This window comes from Rhipicephalus sanguineus, chromosome 3 (assembly GCF_013339695.2).
Source record: "Rhipicephalus sanguineus isolate Rsan-2018 chromosome 3, BIME_Rsan_1.4, whole genome shotgun sequence".
Lineage (NCBI taxonomy): Eukaryota > Metazoa > Arthropoda > Arachnida > Ixodida > Ixodidae > Rhipicephalus > Rhipicephalus sanguineus.
In genome coordinates this window covers 115191172-115211428 of record NC_051178.1, presented here as the reverse complement: position 1 = coordinate 115211428, position 20257 = coordinate 115191172, and the positions used below count along the sequence as shown (strand labels likewise).

Below are 20257 nucleotides of genomic sequence, written 5' to 3'. Positions count from 1 at the left end.
CTAAAAAATAGCATGACACTATTCGAGAGAGTTTTAGAATAGCATAAAACAACAACACACACAAAACATTAAATTTCACTGCGTCATCTTTGTGTGACTAGTCAAAGCTCCAAAAGCCGATCCGCTCGGTATACCGGGCGCTGTTAGTGGGTTCAAAACAATTCATGCACATTAACGATTCTTAAGAAAACAAATCCTGCCACATTAACTTCCATATAAAAGTTCTGGCTGCACTCTGACTAGTGTTTGCATAAATGCAGGGACGCTTTCGTTAGACATGGGAGTGAGCCAAACTGAGCATCGGTATCGAAAACAATGTTGTCTTACTGTCCGTAGTCTATCAACGAAGCGAGAATACCCAAAGAGCAAACAAGCAGCATCATTTGTTGTGAACCAGCTAGTCCTCCAAAGTATCAGGACAAAACGATAGGTGTGCAGCGGGCAGCTGTCACTTCAAGGGTGCCGTCATGTTTTCCGCGCTAAAGAGTTTATCGAGCGTTTAGCATCTCCTGCTAGTTTCCGAAAATAGCGGACGCACGCTCTCCGCTCAGTGTACTGTGCGTGCACAGTCTAGCTCCGCTGTATTTTAGCCTTTAGCGGGGTGCCACTTACGCAATACTAAAACTGTCTATTGTGTTGATCGTATCTCCAAGCAAGTCATTCGTAACCCAGACACACAAGAATCTCATGTAGACATGTCTACAGTTCGTATGCCGTGGCACTGACCTCTGTGGTGTTATTTGCTGGTGCAGATTCCTTCAGTGGAGCCAAGTCCGCAGGGAGTGGGGTAAGTTGATTTTCATTACATTTTACATGCAAGTGCATTAGCTATGAGTTTATTCCATGCTAAACCTTGACCATGTCAATATGTATATATAGTTCTGTAGGTCATGCCTAGGTATAATTAATGTTTGGTATATTTAAGGGGCGCTACTTAGCAACAGTTCGCACTCGTTATTATGGACTGCAACAATGAACTATGGGATGCTGCGGACGACACTAGTAGCAATTTTTTTTCCAAATGTACTTTTATCTCACCGATATGGGCTGACAAAATACTGACTACTCACTTAAAGCACAAGCGCATAACAACAACTGTGCATAATAACCGAGATGTTATTATGCGCTTGTGCTGCAGCCTTCTTCATCTTGTTTTACGTTTTTTCAGGCTATTTTCATTCGGTATGTTGACCTAGTATTCCTTAAACCATGGCAAGTCTAGCAGGTAGAAACGTTGGTGGCCTCTAGCCAAGCCCAGCCTCTAGCCAAGCTGGTTTGAGGCCACGTTGGTCACATTATGGTAGTGTGTTCAACAGCACATTTGGCTACTAGTGGCACTGCCTAACACTTCCAGGGATTACACGCACAGAAATATCCAACAAAGTGGACTGGGGATTGCCCTTTGTCGCAGCTCAGTTAGTAGAGCATTGGACGCATAATTTGAAGGTTGTGGGTTTGGGCCCCGGTGGTAGAAAGGGTGTTTTTTCATCCACTTCATTTCAATTTATGTCATCATTACTACACTACAGTTCAAAACAGGTAATGTCCCTTATGCAATCTGAGCGCGTTGTGATCAAACCTAGCTTATTGTCTTCGCGGCATTACATCTTACACGCCGTTTTCTGCCAGACTTCTGGAAAGTACACGTCTTTTGTTAATGGTTCCTTATGTTCGTTTTTTATTTTTATCTCACGATCTTAGGTGGCATTTCAGCAGCAACCTCCAGTTTCCAATAGTTCACGTACTTAGCAGCATAAAAGTCCATCTTTTCACCAATCACAGCCTCGATCTCGGATATTACAGACTTGGAAAGAACATGCCTTTTTCATTGGATTATCACGATTTTTTGTAACAACGGTAGATCGACCTGCGTGTTTTCTGAGCTTGGACAGTGTGGCCGTGAAAGTCTACAACGCTTCAGGCCACGTGAATTTATGTTACGAGTAAAAGCCACACTTCATGCTTGCAGATGACTGGCACCCTCTATAAGTCAATTTTCTTCTTTAAGAACACGCTCTTGTTTTTCTTGTTGCCAGGATGACTGTGGCAGCCTCAACTCCCTGGAACCGGAGGAAGAGCCCATCGAATTTCTCAACAAAGAGATGCCTTCGGCACCGCCCGATCCAGCCGCCAACAACAAGACAGCGGAGTTCCTGCTGATCGCCAGCATATACAACACAGGTTTGGGCACTTTGTCATCATCATCAACATCATCAGCATGTCTACGCCCACTGCAGGGCAAAGGCCTCTCCCATGTTCCACCAATCAACACGGTCCTGTGCTTTCTGTTGCCACGTTATACCTACAAACTTCTTAATCTCATCTACCCACCTAATTTTCTGTCTTCCCCTCACGCGTTTGCCCTCTCTTGGAATCCAGTCAGTTACCCTTAATGACCACCGGTTATCCTGCCGACGTGCTACGTGGCCGGCCCATATCCATTTCTTCTTCTTAATTTCAACTATGATATCCTTAACCCCCGTTTGTTCCCTGACCCACTCTGCTCTCTTCCTGTCTCTTAAGGTTACACCTATCATTTTCCTTTCCATCGCTCGCTGCGTCGTCCTCAATTTAAGTTGAACCCTCTTTGTAAGTTTCCAGGTTTCTGCTCCGTAGGTAAGTACCGGTAAGATGCAGCTGTTATATACCTTCCTCTTGAGAGATAGTGGTAGACTACCATTCATAATTTGATAATGCTTGCCGAATGAGCCCCATCCCATCCTTATTCTTCTAGTTATTTCACTCTCATGGTTCGGCTCCGCGGTTACTACCTGTCCTAAGTAGACGTACTCCTTTACAACTTCCAGCATCTCGCCACCTATCGCAAAGCGCTGTTCTCTGCCAAGATTGTTCCACATTACTTTAGTTTTATGCATATTAATTTGTCAAGGCACTTTGTCAAGGCCGGCTAAACGTTGTGAACCCTTCACACTCATTGACACTCACCCACTCTGCAGTCATTCTGGTCAGGAACAATTTCGCACATTTTTGGCATGCATTTTCAAGAAAACACCTGTTTGAGCAGGCCCATAGTTGGAGGGATTGTCTTCGGAAAGCTTCCGGTACCCCCGAGGCTCATGCGGTTTCCAGCCACCATCATAGTATGGGTGATCACCACGGAACCATTTTTAAAGGCTATGTCTTCCTGGGTCTCTTTCACCAGCTTCTCTAAAGGCTCGTTCACACCTGCAACTAGCACCAGTCGCGCGACTAAGTTAGTCGCAAAGCGACTGGTCACGAACAGTCGCAAATGGTCATTTTGGTCGCAATGCAACTGTTTTGGCCCAGTTGCACGGCTGCAGCTGCAAAACCCTGAACCAATCAAATGCGCCGGAACAAGATGTCAGCTTATTTTATGGGCCAATGGCAATGCGAGCTATATGCCAGCAGACGTGAATTCTGTGTGACAACAAATATGAGTCGCATGCAGGTCGCAGGACGAGTACGAGTCGCACACGCGACCAGTGGTAGTCGCAGGTGTGAACGAGCCTTAACAATGTAGGATGCTGTTGTTCTGAAGAACCTTTGACCGAATTAAAAAGACCTTGTTAACTCGCGTGCTACCACCACTGGCTAATGCTGTCTAGTTCTGACTAACTGTTGACCAACGTTGGTTAATGTCAATTAGTGCTCACTAGTTAGTGCTGTTATAACTGGTACATTACCTTCATTCACCCCCAATGATTTAGTTGTGTGTGTTTGCTTCTGTGTGTTACGCCTTTCAATGCTCAGATCTCTACCTTGACATTCGTTAAGAGCAAAGATGTACACATTCCTCTCAGCAAAGTGCACAAAGGTAAAAAAATATGGTCACCTTCTGAACGCTGTGCACGTCAAAAATTGCTCACTGATTTTGTTCAAATGGGCTGCTGGAAAGTGCTGCCCTCACATGGCAGATACTGCGCAAGGTGGGCAATGATCGATAGTTTAAAATGTTCCCAAAAGATGCAACAGCACACAAAAATCAGATTACTAAATGTACAGTGGCACTTAATATGAGTAGCAACATGATGGCCATGGTTGAGGGGGCCCCTAGCCTACACTTTAACACCAGCAAACGTGAAATTAGTTTTGCAAATACCACTAGTCGAAACCGTGCTTATGTCACTGATTGTTTTCTATGTTGGCGCCGCTTTGACCATGGGCAGCATGTTGCAATCCATATTGGGCGTTACTGTACATGTGGGTTTTGCACTTGTCGACATCTAGCTGGAACATATGGTCAATCCTCTATATAACATAGTGAGGAAGGCGAAAGCCTACTGCCTTATACGAGACTGAAAAAGTTATTGTCGGTGACAACACAAATAGTACTAAAAATTGCAGAGAGCAAGAAAGCCTGGAGCCACCCGCGCACCTCGCGGCTCCATGCATGAGCTGTGCATTCACATCGTTCACTCTGTCCGTGCGGTGTGCAAAAAAAAATTTTTAAACAGGGTTCCTGTGACTCTCACTTCGTATTTGCAAAAGTGTGAAATCAAGACGATGAAGATAACGAAGACGATCCCCTGCCCATGGCTTTGGCAAGTCCATGAGGGATCCTGTTAACTTTTGGGTGTTACCACATAGATACTAAATATTTCTTGCTGTTATTGGCTCATAATGAATATCTCTTCATAATGAGTATTGAACGAAAACAAAAGTTTGTGTAAGATAAAACTTCATTCTAAGGAGATTCAACAATATATTTTTCTTTTTTGTGAACAGGATCGATGCATAACTGCAAAGGGCTGAGCTGGATTTTTGCTAGAGATGATTGTCAGCCTTATGGGACGTTACTGCTGTACATTTTCCTGTATGTCCTCAGCTTTACATTACACTAAAATATTTTTAGAAGCTGTGCAAAGGCAGTTGAGCTCTTTCTGTGCGCAGGCAAAACGTCAGCACCCACATGTAAAAGCCAGCAACATATCTTTTCCTTCAAAATCACTTTTTAGATCTAACTCCAGAGGAAAAAGATTTATCTCATGCACATGTACTGTAAGCTGTAGCTGCAGCTCTGTCTCTCGCGCGTTTGCAGGAATAGTGCGGGAGTCCAGCACGACGTATGCTCTTTACGCAATATCCGTGACACGCCGTGAGCCGCAGAGCACGGAGGAGCGTTGGTGCGTCTTCAGGAGGTACAGCGACTTTGACGACTTCCATATCCTTGTCTTGGAAAAGGTGAGACTTTGTGCTTTGATTGGCTTCATTGTCACAAACTTTGTTACAGCATTTTTCACTTGAAGCCCTGCCAAGAAAATGTTCAAAATCAGCATATTTGGAGGCAGATTGTGCCTCTTCAATTTATATAGCTGCCCCTAGTGCCGCCAGGGCACACGTTGCACCCTAAAGGGGCCCTGCAACGCTTTTTGAACATGGTCAGAAAACGCTGCCGATCAATATTCAACGATCCGGTGAACATGCGGGTCTGGTAATGTAGCCCTGCACTTGGCAAGGAATTTACAATTATGTTTCAAAGACAGCAAGGAATTGCTTGCTCTTCTCTCAACAGATTACACTGTTGGAGAGGCCAGCTATGTCTGACAAGGGGAGGATGGCTCTTGGCTCATTTGAGCATTCTTGTGTTGCACAGTTACCGCAGTCGCCACGAGGTGCCACCACGTGCCCGCAGTAGTGGAACTAGTGCACCCGTGACCACACCGAGAGTGAGCCAACGCATTCAGAGAAAAAGAAAGGATAAGAAAAAAAGGGCTGAAGGTCGAGATTACCACTGACGCTGCTTCTATTCCCTTTTTCATCCCCCCTGTGTAGCTTTCAGCAAGCTCACTGGTACAAAAGGAGAGAGAAAGTGCCTAAAGCGTGCAGCAAACCCCTGCAACTCCACTCGTACTTGATGGATTCGAAAAATTTTTGCGGCAATCAATTTGTGAGGCAGCAAACACCATTAGTGAGGTCATTTTACGATCTCTTGTAAAAGTGTTGCAGGGCCCCCCGAAGTGTCACCGTTTGAGTCGGGCATGCTGACCCACGTATGAATTATCTATCTAGCCAGAACCAATTTCAGATTCAAGGTAACGAAAGTCGTGGCCCATAAGAATCTGCAGGCACCAGCTGGGTCGAAATCAAATAAACCAAAAAGTCAATTTAATTTTAGATTCAAAATAATGGAAAGCTTCTGCGTATGTACACCCATGAGCAAGAGTATATAGACCACAGGCTTATGGAAAACATCTAAATTTGTTCATAATTCATACATGCAAACAGAAATGTACACATACACACAAAATCTCAACATAACAAGTTTAAGCTGCATTCCTAAATTTCAATGTTAAATTCATGGGCAAAGAAGAAAACTGACTTTATTGAACAATCTCTTGTCCTTATATACTTTTGCTCAGAAAAGTGCAAGCAGTATTCATCATAGTACTTCTCTGTTTGGTATTCTTCGCCTTGCAGTTTCCAAAGTTGTCTAAGTTGCCTTTCCCTGGGAAGAAGACCTTCAACAACCTGAGCCGTCAGTTCTTGGAGCAGCGGCGATCTCAGCTCAACGAATTTCTGCAGCAGATCCTGCAGCCTGATGTCCTAACGGCTTATCCGGGTCTGCGTGACATGGTGTTGCATTTCCTTGAGCCAGGCACCTACGAGAAGGGAAAGAAGCAGTTCGCAAGAACAGTAAGCGTTCTCTATACTCTTCTTCATTTCTATTTACTGTAACACAAATTTTATGTTATCCGGTCTACTCGAGACATTATCACCGGTGATCTTCAGGAATACCGACAACTTGCTGTGGTTGCTGAGCGGCTATGGTGTTGCACTGCTAAGTACACGGACATAGGTTCGCTCGCCACGGCGGCCACACTTCAATGGGTGGTGGTAGTCGTCCACACAGGAGCACAATGAAATAAATGAAACCAGCAGCTGTCGAGTAGCACATTCCATTTGTGTTCTGCAGTTGCTGTAGTAAGGCTGAGTATAGTTAGGACTCCCGAAGAGCAGCGTGCCTGCGAGGAAAGACAAAGGGAACAGCAATGGGAATGCCAACAGTATACGAAGGGGCAGCAAGCACCAATGATTATTGTGCACAAAATGCCAAGTGCATACGACGAGACAGACAAGACAATGCATGATGCGAAGCAGAGAATGCAATCTTGTGGGTAGGTTTAATGAGCAAACATATGCTTAATATGCACCTCAATGGCAATATCATCGTCACTGTGTCACGGTAGACTCTGCTCAGTAGTTTGAAGATTGAGGGGCGCGTTCACAACCTGGCCTTTGATACAGAACTGTCCTCCACTGTGTCACCTTGTGTTGTGTGTGAAACATACAGTGGAACTTCGATTATACGTCCCCCGGTCCTGCAACGACTCGCGTTTTACGACGAATTGGCTTGGTCCCGGCAAAACCCCCATAGAAATAATGTATTAAAGGGGCCCTCTAACACTCTTCAACCCCCCATTTTTTACTCGTGGATTGCGTAGACTGAAGTACGGACGAACTAGTGCAGCAAGAACGGCAGCGATAGCGGCACGCAGTACGAAGTTATTCAATTTAGAAAATTCAAAATACAAGAAAAAAAATGCCTGCCCTCAACTCGATTTTCGCGGGGTCACGTGACCACATTTCACTCTCTGCTGTGACGTCGGATGGCGCTCCAATGAAATGGGCTGAAAGCTCTTACGTAGGGGAAGCTCACACACCATTGTTGCTTCTTTCCAACGTATTGTTGACGTCGTTGCCATAGTAACAAACGTGGTTCCTCCTGACTTGTCAGAACTTGAGCGGGCGCTACTGCTTCGTAGCGAGGCTGGGGAGGCTTTGTCTGCTGTTCCTTACAACGACATTCCATGTCATCCCCTCTTCTCATTCTGAGAAGGGAATTTGTGGAGCGGCATGGGCGGTTAAACACGGTCGCCCCTACGCGGGTTGTTCGGTGAGCAGCCCGACGAGTTACAAGTGTGCAGCGACAACAATTCAACGAAGAGGATTACTTGCACCGTTTCAACAACAATCATGAGCCTACCGCACATGCGGAAAGAGGCAGCTCGCAAACGTAGAGACACAAAAAGAAGGAAGAGGGGCAAGCGTTTCATATGGACATCCGACCGGCGCAGGCAAAAAAAAAAAAAAGAAAGCCAGAGCAACCAGAGGCGAAATGGCAACCGGCGCCTCTGTCGTACTTTGTGGTTGTAGTGATATTTTTTGTTGCGACGGCGGCTATTTGGAGTTCATTGAAAAAGCACAGAAAAGAAAAACGAAAAACAATAGTAATCTCAACTTTGATGCAACGCCGTTATTACTTCTAACGTTACATTTATCCAATCATAGGCCAGCGCCCATCTTCGTCATTTCCGCCCGCAATAGTTCTGGCAAGCGCCACTACGCGCTGATGCGGTCAGCAGCGATGTAGCGACTTCAACGCGTGATTAAAACACTAAATAATTTGATATCGGTGCTTAAACTTATGCTAAAATTATCCCCAGCCATCAGTCTACGCAGCCCGCAAGTAAAAAATGGGGGGTTAAATAGTGTTGGAGGGCCCCTTTAAAAACCTCAATTGTACGATGCAATTTTACGCCGGCCCCGCCTCGTACGACGCTTCACTGGACTGTCCGAGAAAAAAAAAGACCTACGATGACGCGGGCTGGCACACAAACACACTGCGGCCGGGCGAAAAAAGTCGGGAGACCGAGGAACCGAGTTCGTATCTGCGCTGCCACCACAGGGCCTCTTCAATTTTTCGACACTCGGTCGGCCATAGCTAGCCAGAGCCAACGTTGGCCGGAGCCAGCCGTAGCGCATTCGTTTTGTCGCATTGCACTGCGCACTTCCGTTGTCGCCTTTTTTTTTTCTCTCTCTTCTTTTGGGTGGTTTTGTAGTGACCGTTGTGAGCAGATAACATGGCAGATAATTTCGAGCGCGCTTTCTAGTATGCGATAACTTTCACTAGATTTCGTGTCGTTATACCGGACGTGTTGAACGGCGATTGTTGAGCCAACGTTTGCGACAGCCGCGGGAACCGGAACTCGCCGCTGTCTAGCTACCAGAGGACTAGGGCGTTTTAGCCGCTCGCGATTGGTCGAAGCTTGCAAATCGAATAGGCCTACTGCCGGGCTGCCATTCAGCCATTCCTTCACGTGTTTGCCTCATCGGTTGGTTGTGCTGCGCCGCAGCTGCTGTGTCCACGTGCAAAATCTTCTGTGTTCGGACATTGGTGTGCGAGGAAGTTTTCGAATTCTTGGTTGCGAGTGCTGCATCTCGCAATGTTGCGGAACTGAAAACCGCTTACGCTCGGAGAAAAGCTTCGCATAATCGAGGAGGCGGAGAAGCGGAACGGAGCAACAAAGGCCGGCATTGCCCGCGACCTGAACATTCCCGAGTCGTCGCTGAAAACGATCCTCGCGAAGAAGGACAGCATCCTACTAAATGCGGCAAAGTTCGGCCTGAACAGGAAGGCTGCGAAAGATGGCAAATATGCTGCCATGGAGAAGGCCCTCGTTGAGTGGTTGCGTCAGGCCTGCAGTTCAGGAATTGCCGTGGATGGCACAATTTTGAAGGAGAAGGCTGAGACAGTTGCATTGCTCTGCGGCATTGACGACTTTAAAGCCTCCAATGGCTGGTTGGATCGCTTTAAAAAACGCAGTGGAGTTGTGTACAGCCGCTGCTGTGGAGAGAGCGCGTCAGTCAGCTCCGACACTGTACTAAAGTGGACTGCATTGCTGCCGGAATTGATACGGGAATACAAGCCGTCCGAAGTGTTCAACGCGGACGAAACTGGATTATTTTATAATATGCAGCCAGAACAGACATTGGCATTCAAAGGAGAGAGCTGTCACGGGGGTAAGCAAAGCAAAGAGCGTCTTACCGTATTGCTTTGCGCTAATGAACACGGCTCTGAAAAGCTTCCTGCCCTCGTGATCGGCAAGTTTGAGAAGCCGCAATGCTTCAAGAATTTGAAAAGGCTGCCGTGCCAGTACACGTTCAACCGGAAAGCCTGGATGACGGCTGCTATGTTTTCTACATATCTGCAGCAGCTGGACTCCAAAATGGGGGCTAAGAACAGAAAGATTCTTCTTCTGCTTGACAATGCGCCATGCCATCCATCAGATATGTATATGTATATATGAGAAATGTGAAAGTTGTATTTCTGCCCCCCAATTGCACTAGCCAGCTGCAGCCACTTGACGCTGGCGTCATCAAGTGCATGAAACAGAAATATCGGAAGTTTCTGGTGCAGCGTCGGCTGGCGGGCATGGAACACAAGCAGTTGGATAAGAAGCTTTCTGTGCTTGATGCAATGCACTACATTGCTAGTGCATGGGACGCAGTCACGCCAGAAATCATCGCCAACTCCTTCAGGCACTGCGGCTTTAATAGAAGTGGTGCTTGTTCTACCAGTGAAGCTGCAGTGCCTGTTGACGACGAACCAGAGTTCGGCAGCCTGGAGCTGCCTGGATCTTTCGCGGACTATGTTGGTGCCGACGACGACGTTGCAGTGTGCAGTGAAGTGTCGCTGGATGACATTATCGAAACTGTGCGTCCCGACACTGCAGGAACTTCCGACGAGGAAGAGATGGACGACGCTGCAGAGGCTAGCGCGTCCGTTCCGACTTATGCGGACGTGTTGTGCTACGTCGACCACATTCGGCGGTTTGCTTGCGCACACGACGAGACCGGCGACTTGCTGCCAGATGTTGCAGCTATCGAAAGAAAGCTGATGCGTCGTGGCTGGGCAAACTCTCAGAAGAAAATCAGATTTTTTTAAAAGGTGAGAAATAAAGGTTCGTTCACACCTCCGATAAAATGCGTGGTTGTCATTTTTTCAATTAATTTAATCTACGTTCCTTGGAGCAGCGTAGGTTTATGCCGCGGACTTTCTTAGGCATTATGTGCCCGCTGTTGTGGGGCAACAATGACCGTCACTGCCTATAGACCAGAACACAGCGAATTCCATGCGCATCGCCATATTTGCATCGCGCGTCGCGCCATCTATCGCACACGCGACGAAACAACATGCGCGGGCTGCCACGCCAGCAGACGCTACACAGAGCAAACGTGAAACTCCCGAAACTCAGCCCGTCGGAGAGCGTGTTTCGCGTCTTTTCTAGCCAGGACATTTTCGCTGATTTTATTGGAACATCAAGAACATCTTGCTCATGCAAGTCCACAATGTATACAGTACGTGCTGAGTGGGCTGCGGAAGCAACCTCGTCAGATACGTACGTACGCTGTTACATTTGTAAAAAAACGTTCTCGCAGTAGTACGCGTGAATCGTAATTGCAGTGCAGCTCGCGAAAGAGTGAAACGATGTTTTGTGGCCCCATATTACAAGTTGTCCACAAAGTTTTGTGAAAGCTCATCATTTCAGCATGCATCGCGTAATAATTAGAGTATACGCTTTACGGGTAGTTTCGCGGAACGTAATTTTTGTTTCACGAGCGCTCTTACAATAATGCGTCTTGCTCAAAAAAGCGTGCTATCAGAGAGTATAACCTGCAGTATCGTTCAGCGATCCCTTTTGGAAGCTACCTGCACGATTTTATTCTTGTAACGATGGTACTTTACTAGCGAAACCGTGGTACTCTTAGTTAAGCCGGTTACGCCTGCGACGTGAAGGACACTGGTGCGAGTATACTGTTCACTTACGTGCCAATATATGTATTATGTGCAGCTGGGTGCCTCGTGCCCAAATAAATTTGGGGACATCAAGCACTGACATGAAAACACGAAATTCTGGCCAGCTGTTGAGGAGCACCGTGCCATTTATTATTACCTTTTGAAGACGAAATCTCGAAGGCGTGGATGCCACCAAAAGCACCAAAGCTTAATACTACGTTGAAAGTGGCAAAGCATGCTGATTGCTTGTGCTTGAAAGCACTATCTTGCACTAGATTTTCGTCAAAGGAAACGCTCAAAGGTATGAAGTGCACCCCCACACAAAGCTCGCGTCTGCCTTCAACCCAGCTGCGTGTCACGTAAATTACGTTCGCAAAATGAAATAGGTGGGCATCGCACTGCAGAATACACGCAGTTAGTATACTTACTCGCGCATTTTCACTCGGCTCCTAGTTTTTCTGCTTGAATCACAGTTATCCACTCGCGGTGAAGCTGAAAACACCGCACCGGCACTACTTCCCTGGCGCGTCGTAAACGTCGCAGACAATATCCTCTTGTTGCGCTGCTTGTTTTGACATCCAAAGACGATGCAGCATAGTACCCAGACGAGTTCTTATACGCTGAAGCGGCGTGAACGGGTACTTTTTCGCACTTTAAAGCCTCAGAACTGCAGCTTGCCCTGTGTACTTGGGCAGCCCGCGCACGCCTTGGCAGCCCCGGTCAGCCCGGCGTCTGGGTGCGAGAGTATCCGCTCGGCTCGCCAGCAGCCTGGGTGCGAGACAGGCGTGCTCTGGTGTATATTCTCGGATTTTCGATTATACTACGCCCGGATTATACGACGATTTTGCGCAGTCCCCTGAAGGTCGTATAATCGAAGTTCCACTGTATTTGCCGGTCGTACACCTTCACAGAGTGGAATGGCTCACAATATTTTTTTATAATTCTGCCAAGTGCTTGAAATATTCAAGTGACCAAGGAGTTAATTGTGAAAAAACCTGGGCAGGTTTCCGGGAATGTTTTCTGGAGATTAGTGAAGTGAAGGGAACCACATCATCTACAGTAGACTTAATAGTGAATGGAAGTCTCCTAATAGAATTGCTGCTTAAATGAAACAACTGCCTCTAACATTATCAGTTTCATACTTGAAATCTGCACCTCTGTTCAGTTCTCAGTTAATGGAACTCCTGTTAAAGGGAACATATTCTTCCTAGTCCCTTTGGGTTCCGTTCACATCCGCATCACATCTGACTTGCAGATGGGCTCTCTAGTCAATCCACTCAAGTCGTCGGTGCGAAGCATGGGCACGATGGTGAAAAACGCCCCCGAGAACCTGCTCGATGGTCTGCGCGACAGCATCGTGAAGGTATTGCGCAGTCGACCCACGGCTTCACCCGTAGACGTCATCCAGGGCAGCGAGAAAGTGGGCGCTGGCATCGACGTTGAGGTAAGCTGACGTTTAGAAACCACTGACTGTCTTTTCACTTTGCAAGTCTGGTGTAACTAAAATCTAAGCTACATTCGAACATTGATAAAATGAAGATGAATACAACGATTTATTGGATATATCAAAGTAAATTTGTAGTGCTTCTTGCCGGCATCAACATATGAAGTACATATGCTTATAGCGAATGCTGAATCTAATGAAGCTATACCGTAAAGTTCTGCAGAAGGGCCCACCCCACTTTCGCTGTAAATTGGGTTAATCTAGATACGGGCACCTGTCCAGTCGAAGCAGTAAAAAACAAGATGGCAGCCGACGAAAAACTTCGAGGCAGGGCTGCGGTGACTATGGGATCGAATAAAGCTAGTTTATTTTCATGTGGTAAATTATGGTTATATTAGCACCTACTCATCATCTCTGAACACAGTGAACGACTGTTCCAAGTTGGTGCAGAACAGGAGGTCAGTGCATTCGTGAATGACATTTGCACAACTTGAACAGACTACGAGCTCTCCGATGCCTGTAAGTCGGTTATGGACTGTTCATTGTCACTCTGCATTATCTTCACTCTCATCGGTCTTTCCCTTTTTACCGCAAGGAGGCAAATATCCATTTCTCACAGCTGACGCAGGGAAGTAAACATTTTGGCTGATGCTGGCGCTTTGAAGGGGTGGGTGCTTAACATATAAATTTCAGAATTCTGAAGTTCTAGAAATGTTAATACTGGGTGCTTGTGCAAAAGGGGGTGCATCCGCGAAATTGTACACGACATGTCGGATGCGAGTTCTCTACATTTGCGTCATTTGTCCATGAAAACTGTGCCGCTATAGTGAAGAGATTCTAAAGGTACCTCTGCCTTTAGAATCCCTTTGCTCCAGTTCACCTAGACTGTTCGTATGCCCTCTCTACTCTTCTCCGAGAACCACGCATCTGTTTTCATGCAAGCAGAAGGGCCTTGTTGCAAAAACAAGTCTGCTGAATGAGGGGCCGCATGACGTTTCTGCCACACTTATAAAATAGAACCTATTTAATGGCATGCTATTCAAATGCAGAGCTGTTATAAGGAGCCTTTGATTACGAAGTATACAGAATGCAGGTAAAGAAGTTACTTGTGATAAAAATTTTACCCCACTTTTATTCTCCTCTAGACACAAGACAACATTCCTCTGAGAATCATGCTGCTGCTTATGGACGAAGTGTTCGATCTAAAAAGCAAGAACCAATGGCTTAGGCGGCGAATTGTGGTCATCCTTAGGCAGATAGTCAAAGCCACGTTTGGAGACACTATAAACAGGTGCTAATCCCTTCTTATTTTTTATTTTATTTTGTTTTATTTTGCCAGCATGTTTTTGTTTGTTTTGTTTTTTCTGCTGTTTATTTCTTTTGCACTCATTTGTAACCGGCATTTCTCTGGTTGCAGAAAAATTGTTGACTATGTGGAATGGATGGCATCAACTGAAAAAATCGCGGAATACATCACGGCATTCAAGTAAGTGGTGCAGCATATTGCTGTTCTTGATTAGTCGTGTTCCTGTCACCCTTTTTCTCCTTTTCATTCTTGCCAGAGGCAGGAAAAGACGTTTATTTAGTAGATTAACTGTCCATCAGGCTAGTTGTAAAGACCGCAAAGAACGCTTACTAATAACTACAAATGTGATTGTTGAATTGCATCCAGAGCAAAGGCAACGTTGTGGCCCTGGGCTATTATTTTGTAATGATGCCTTCTGCTTTATTCTGTGCCATTCTTCGCAGTGGAAGAATAAAACAGCCCAAATGCAGCAACACTAGAAGATAAATTAATTATGTGCCCAATTTACAGTCCGACAAGCCCATTTCGCAATTCTAACTTGCACCATTCTCATCATTCACCGCTCATGGCTGGCTGATCCCGTCAATAATGTGGGTGGACTGCCGCTCTAACCAGTGACGAAGTGCAAAAATTGCGAATTGTCATTGGCATCGGAAAAGGAATCTCTGCAATACAGCAGCCCAGTATAACCTCAAGAAAGAATGTCGATAGATTAGGAGACTTAGTGGAGATGTGAAATTCAAGGGGCAGCAACATTCGATCTATACAGGACCACATACATTAAAGCGAAGGGCATTTTCTACAGCTTTGTGGGAAATGCTTGGGCATGTTGGTTTTCCGTAGCGCTGTGTCCCCATCATCCCTTTCAGTCTTTCTTCCTTTTGTACTCTATAGATGTTAACTAAAAAGATAAGAGCACAAGAAAGCATGAAGGTGTAGATGCACACCACTGTGCTGTCACTTTGGTGTCCAGCTCTCTTAACTTTGCTTTTGTGTATGTTTTCTGGCACTCTTAGTTTTAAGAACACAAAAGTGAAAGCACTTTAGCCATTCAAAAGCAACCCCTACATGGTTAAAACACTTGTCCTTTCTCTTACTGGCAGTACAAGATGGACGTTCGATTGGGGTGGTGTCACTGCAAATGTATTTATTCTTGTATGTCAGTGTGAAGGTACCATCTGTCATGAAAAAGGCTCGTTGCACGAAGCACTCTGTAATACATCAAACTGGTATCACATTGGTTTTCATCGCCTTAGTTCATTAACTGGTTTTTAGAGTAGTCCAGCTTGCAAAGATTGTTTCATTACTAAGCTAGCCAATGATAACAGAGGCGGATTAGCTACGTGTATAGCCAACTTATTGGCGGTACAGTAGCTCTACTGAGCATTACGATAATTGACGATAATCGTCTTCACACTCGGCGGCAGAGTGCAGAGTCCCTGTGGCCACTTCCTCGGATGCCAACTAATATGATGTGAGGTTGGAGGAACACCGCCGTGTCTGGCTTTGCACCGTTTCAGTTCTGGTTTTCATCACTTGAGTTGGTGACCACACTTCACCGCTTGCAGGGACGCCCTGTGGCCAAATGGCTTTCCAGCTGAGACGCGTCCAGAGAGGGACCAGAACACCAAAATGAGAACCAGGGTGGCAGCCAAGATGATCATGCTGTGTAGCCTTACTGGTACGTGGGCCTCCCCTCCTCTCCACATACTCATACCAGCCAACTCTCCCGATTTGTCTGGGAGACTCCCAGATGTTTAGCAATTCTCCCGATTGTACCGACACAGCCATAAACTTCCCAAAAAACAGCACTAGCACCTCCATCAAAAGAAAATAATTCTAATTTAAGGCCATCGATTCTAAAATTTTCTGATTACATGCAAAACGCTTAGGTCACTTTCACCGTGGTACATTGGTGTCGTGTGGAATAGCGCATTAAGATTGACGAGGGGCTACTAGCTGTTCCAACACTCATCAGATTTTGTCCCCTAATTACACATGCGTGCATGTGCCTTATGATTACAAGTACCACTATGATCGCTTACATCTACTAACTTTACTGGCAGTCATCAGTGTTATTCTGTCACGTCCCCCCCTTCCCCTCCCCCTTGCCCATTTTACGAATTTCCTGATTTTCGAGGTCGCCAGGTTGGTAGGTATGGCACACTCATTTGATGGTTTTTCACCTTTGCTTCTGTTGAGACTTGGTGCTTTGCACGACGTTGTGTAACAGTACCGGTAAAAACAGAAGCACAAATACCTAGTGTGCACCGCACCAGCTAACCACTGCACGTTCACTGGACAGAGCGAATAAGAATGTTATTGTTATTTCATTTCATTTTTTATGCAGAAGTCTTTACAATGCACATGCAAATGCCATGCTTAATTTGAAAGAATGCACCTATCTGCAACAGGTAATCTGTCAGCCGCCCGTGCATTGTGTTTAAGCCTGTGAAATCTATGAGAGTACTCCTTATCTTTTCGGCAGTTGAACCTCATCACACAAAGAGCTTTTTTCTATCTGATATTTGACTATCAGCATAAATTTTAATGTTAGAAAATGGAACCTGCAATCAGGTCTGTAGTCCGTACAGAAGTAGTTTAACCGTGATGCCTCCGAGGATGTCCTGTCAATTCTCTGCATGGACAGAGAGCTTTTCGGGGCAACCAACTTCCAAACTCTTGAAACCTTTCTGTTCTGAACACCAATGAAAACGGTGTTTTCTCTGTTCTCTTTGCATGCCCTCTAATTTCCGCAGACGAGCTGAAGCACATCATCGGGAGCGACACGACTCGACGAGGCATGCTGTGCGTGTTTGAGATGTTCCAGCATGCGCCACTCAATCGGAGGCTCACCTATGTCCTGCTGGAGGGCTTCCTCGCCACCCTGTTCCCCAACAACCGCTTCACCGAGCTGTTCCGCAAGATGCACGCCGAGTCGCCCACCATATCGACCACCTCTCTGTCTTCCACTTCCAGCAGAGACGTCATAAGCATCGGCGCCAGGCGCATCGAGGTGCGGTGACGTCCGCCCCGCGTCACCGCACGTCGCTCGACGGCATTAGTTGTTATTCCCTTCGACCCTCGTTCCTTCGAAAGCTCCCTTCCCCTCAATCCATATCTCTCTCGCTCATTTCATATCTCCCTCTTTTTTTTTTCCTTCTGATGCAACAACCAACTCGGCGAGCGGGGAAGCAGTGATTACCCTGCTGCACGAACTTGGATTGCATTTTGTGATAGCTCGCGTGCATCTTTTGCCGTGAGCCTTAAGTATGAATCCGCCTAGGAGCGAGATCTTGCCTTCGTTCTTACGATGCTGCAGAATGACAAACGCGCTTGGCACTTCGTTGTCTCGCAAAACATTGGCAATAGTATAGTCACGGACATTGCTGGATCTGTGAAACTGTCAAGAGTCAGCAGTGATGCAGCACTACTAATTTTTTTTGTTTTATTTTTTGGACACTTAAAAATATAAACCGCAGTTCTCTCGTTTATTTTTTTCCCCGTGACAATGTAAGACCAACTTATATCGCGAAATCCTGTTACGCGACGGGCCCCCAAGACTTTGGCATGTTCCAGAACCTGATGGGTTCTGCAAGGACAGTGCGTACGTTTTTCCTTATACCAAAGTTTTTTATCCTACTATCAGAGTTTCTCTCTTTCTTTTTTTTAAGCATTGTTTACACTGTTGCTGCTCTCTTTGTTCATATGTTAAATAGTTTAACTGCTAATCTGGAGCGTGTTGTATAAACCTAGCTATGTGCAGCTCCTTTTGGTCCCAAGGTGATATTTTGGAGGAAACCTGGCTTCGACGTGTCTGTCATCACTGTGTCAGGTTTGTCGCATAATGCATGCATGTTTTTATCATTCAGGCACTGTACAGTTATTCTGCACCACCCCCTCCCCACCTATCCTTTCTTCTTGGCATGGTTTTATCACCTTTCAGTTGTGCATCCCATGTTCCAGATAATCGTTTTTGCGACCGGTGTTTGGGAGTGCGAATACTCTCAGAACGCGAAATTTGCTGTATTATACATTATATATATATACACACCCGCGTGACTCTGATATATACTGCATTTTTTAACGAATTCAGTATGCTGGATAAGAAAATAAAGTATATATACATTTTTTTGTAATTTATGTTCAGCTGCCTTTATTTTTTCCCTCGGTATCGTGTTTGACATGCAGGCGGGAGTAAACTAAGAGATGAGGCCAGTGTCGTTCATGTAGCTACTCATTTCTCAAAAGTGTAGATGATCTCACCAAATTACTATACATCTGTGTGTTTTGCCAAGATTTGTGGTGTGTGGGAGGACGAAACGATTGTGTCCGTGTGCAGTTTCTCTTAAATGTAATACTTGCGTTCATGGTAAATTATTTAACAAAACTGAGCGAGGTTATTACCTCTATATTGCTGCTATCTTGCAGCGAGTTGTTTTGTGACCGGATGTTGGGGCAACCGTCTGCTGTCTTTCGCTGATGATTGTGCCGAACACCCTTGGAAGGTTGTTTCAAAATACTATTGCACAGTGGGCAACACTCATGTCTAGAGCGACAGAGCTTTGCGCTCGGAACAGTGCGAGTGACATCTACGGTTCGAAATGGGCCACATCTCAGCATGCGCAGTGGCAATGAAGTGCCTGCCTTGCAGTTTCCGTCCTCGTTAATCGCCGCTGCCATGACAAATGCTTTGGCCGTCAGAAGCACTGTCAACTGTATAGTGGCTAAACCACAGAAAACTTTATTATTCATCTGATAAGTAGGGGCAGATCTGCTCTTGGGAAAATGAGACTGCGAACGGAGAATAAGCATGCAGCACAGCTTGCATCGGGCGCCGAGAACGGTTCGATTCGTATTTACATTCGTTTTTGTTTTTGCGCTAAACTGTTGAGAGTGCTTTCGATAGCCAAAGCAGCTGTTGCATCCGCGATGATAAAGAAGGATCAAAAATGCGAGGGAGGTGCGTCATTGGCACCGCGCATGCTTAGATGTGGCTTATTTATGACTGTTAGATTTACCCGCCATGGTGGTCTAGTGGTTATGGCGCTCGACTGCTGACCCGAAGGTCGCGGGATCGAATCCCGGCCGCGGCGGCTGCATTTTCGATGGAGGCGAAAATGTCTGAGGCCCGTGTACTTAGATTTAGGTGCACGTTAAAGAACCCCAGGTGGTCGAAATTTCCGGAGCCCTCCACTACGGCGTCTCTCATAATCATATCGTGGTTTTGGGACGTTAAACCCCAGATATTATATTTAGGTGCACGTTAAAGAACCCCAGGTGGTCAAAATTTCCGGAGCCCTCCACTACGGTGTCTCTCATAATCATATCGTGGTTTTGGGACGTTAAACCCCAGATATTATTATATTATATTTATGACTGCATATGTCACTCGTGCAGTTCCGAGTGCGACGCTCCGTTGTTCTAGATATGAATGTTGACTACTGTACATGTCATAATCCGGTCTTGCTGCCTGTTCAGTTATGTAAGTCCAAATAGCTTGCAAGCGGGTGTTGTGATAAACTCTTGTGAAGTGGATGAAGGACAGCGAAAATTATCTTATGTAAATACGACGCACCAGCGTTTGACATCACCATCACCTTCTCAAGCTTTACGACTTTACTGAAACTGTTGGTGGAATATAATCCACACATTTCAATACTATTCATACTGTGCTTTGACAGATTTTAGCTGGTGGAATCTAAACACTTCAATGATTAATGCAGCCCAGGTAGTTTCTATTCGAAGCAAGTCTTAAACTGTAACAAGCAATCATTGGAATCCGATCGTACCCATCTTGCTAAATATAGTCTTCTCTGCACACACTTTTCTTGTGCTTCAATTCTTTCGTAATGGCACTGACGACATTAACCTGAACAATCTCTCAAATGATGCCGAGTGTACAGCTGACTTGTTCATATGAGGAGGCATAGTGTCAACTCTATCG

General features: G+C 45.8%; 1 protein-coding gene across 1 annotated transcript in view; it reads left to right on the top strand.

The window, feature by feature from the left end:
* Positions 1-18359, top strand: part of LOC119386995 (sorting nexin-13) — a 59332-nt gene extending 40973 nt beyond the window's left edge. Inside the window, exons 17-25 of the mRNA XM_037654294.2 lie at positions 753-787; positions 2037-2181; positions 5021-5163; positions 6400-6615; positions 12816-13004; positions 14150-14295; positions 14422-14490; positions 15879-15991; positions 17070-18359. Coding sequence (XP_037510222.1) covers positions 753-787; positions 2037-2181; positions 5021-5163; positions 6400-6615; positions 12816-13004; positions 14150-14295; positions 14422-14490; positions 15879-15991; positions 17070-17335 — 1322 coding nt within the window. The 3' untranslated portion in view covers positions 17336-18359. The remainder of the gene's footprint in view (positions 1-752; positions 788-2036; positions 2182-5020; positions 5164-6399; positions 6616-12815; positions 13005-14149; positions 14296-14421; positions 14491-15878; positions 15992-17069) is intronic.
* The last annotated feature ends 1898 nt before the right edge of the window (positions 18360-20257 follow it).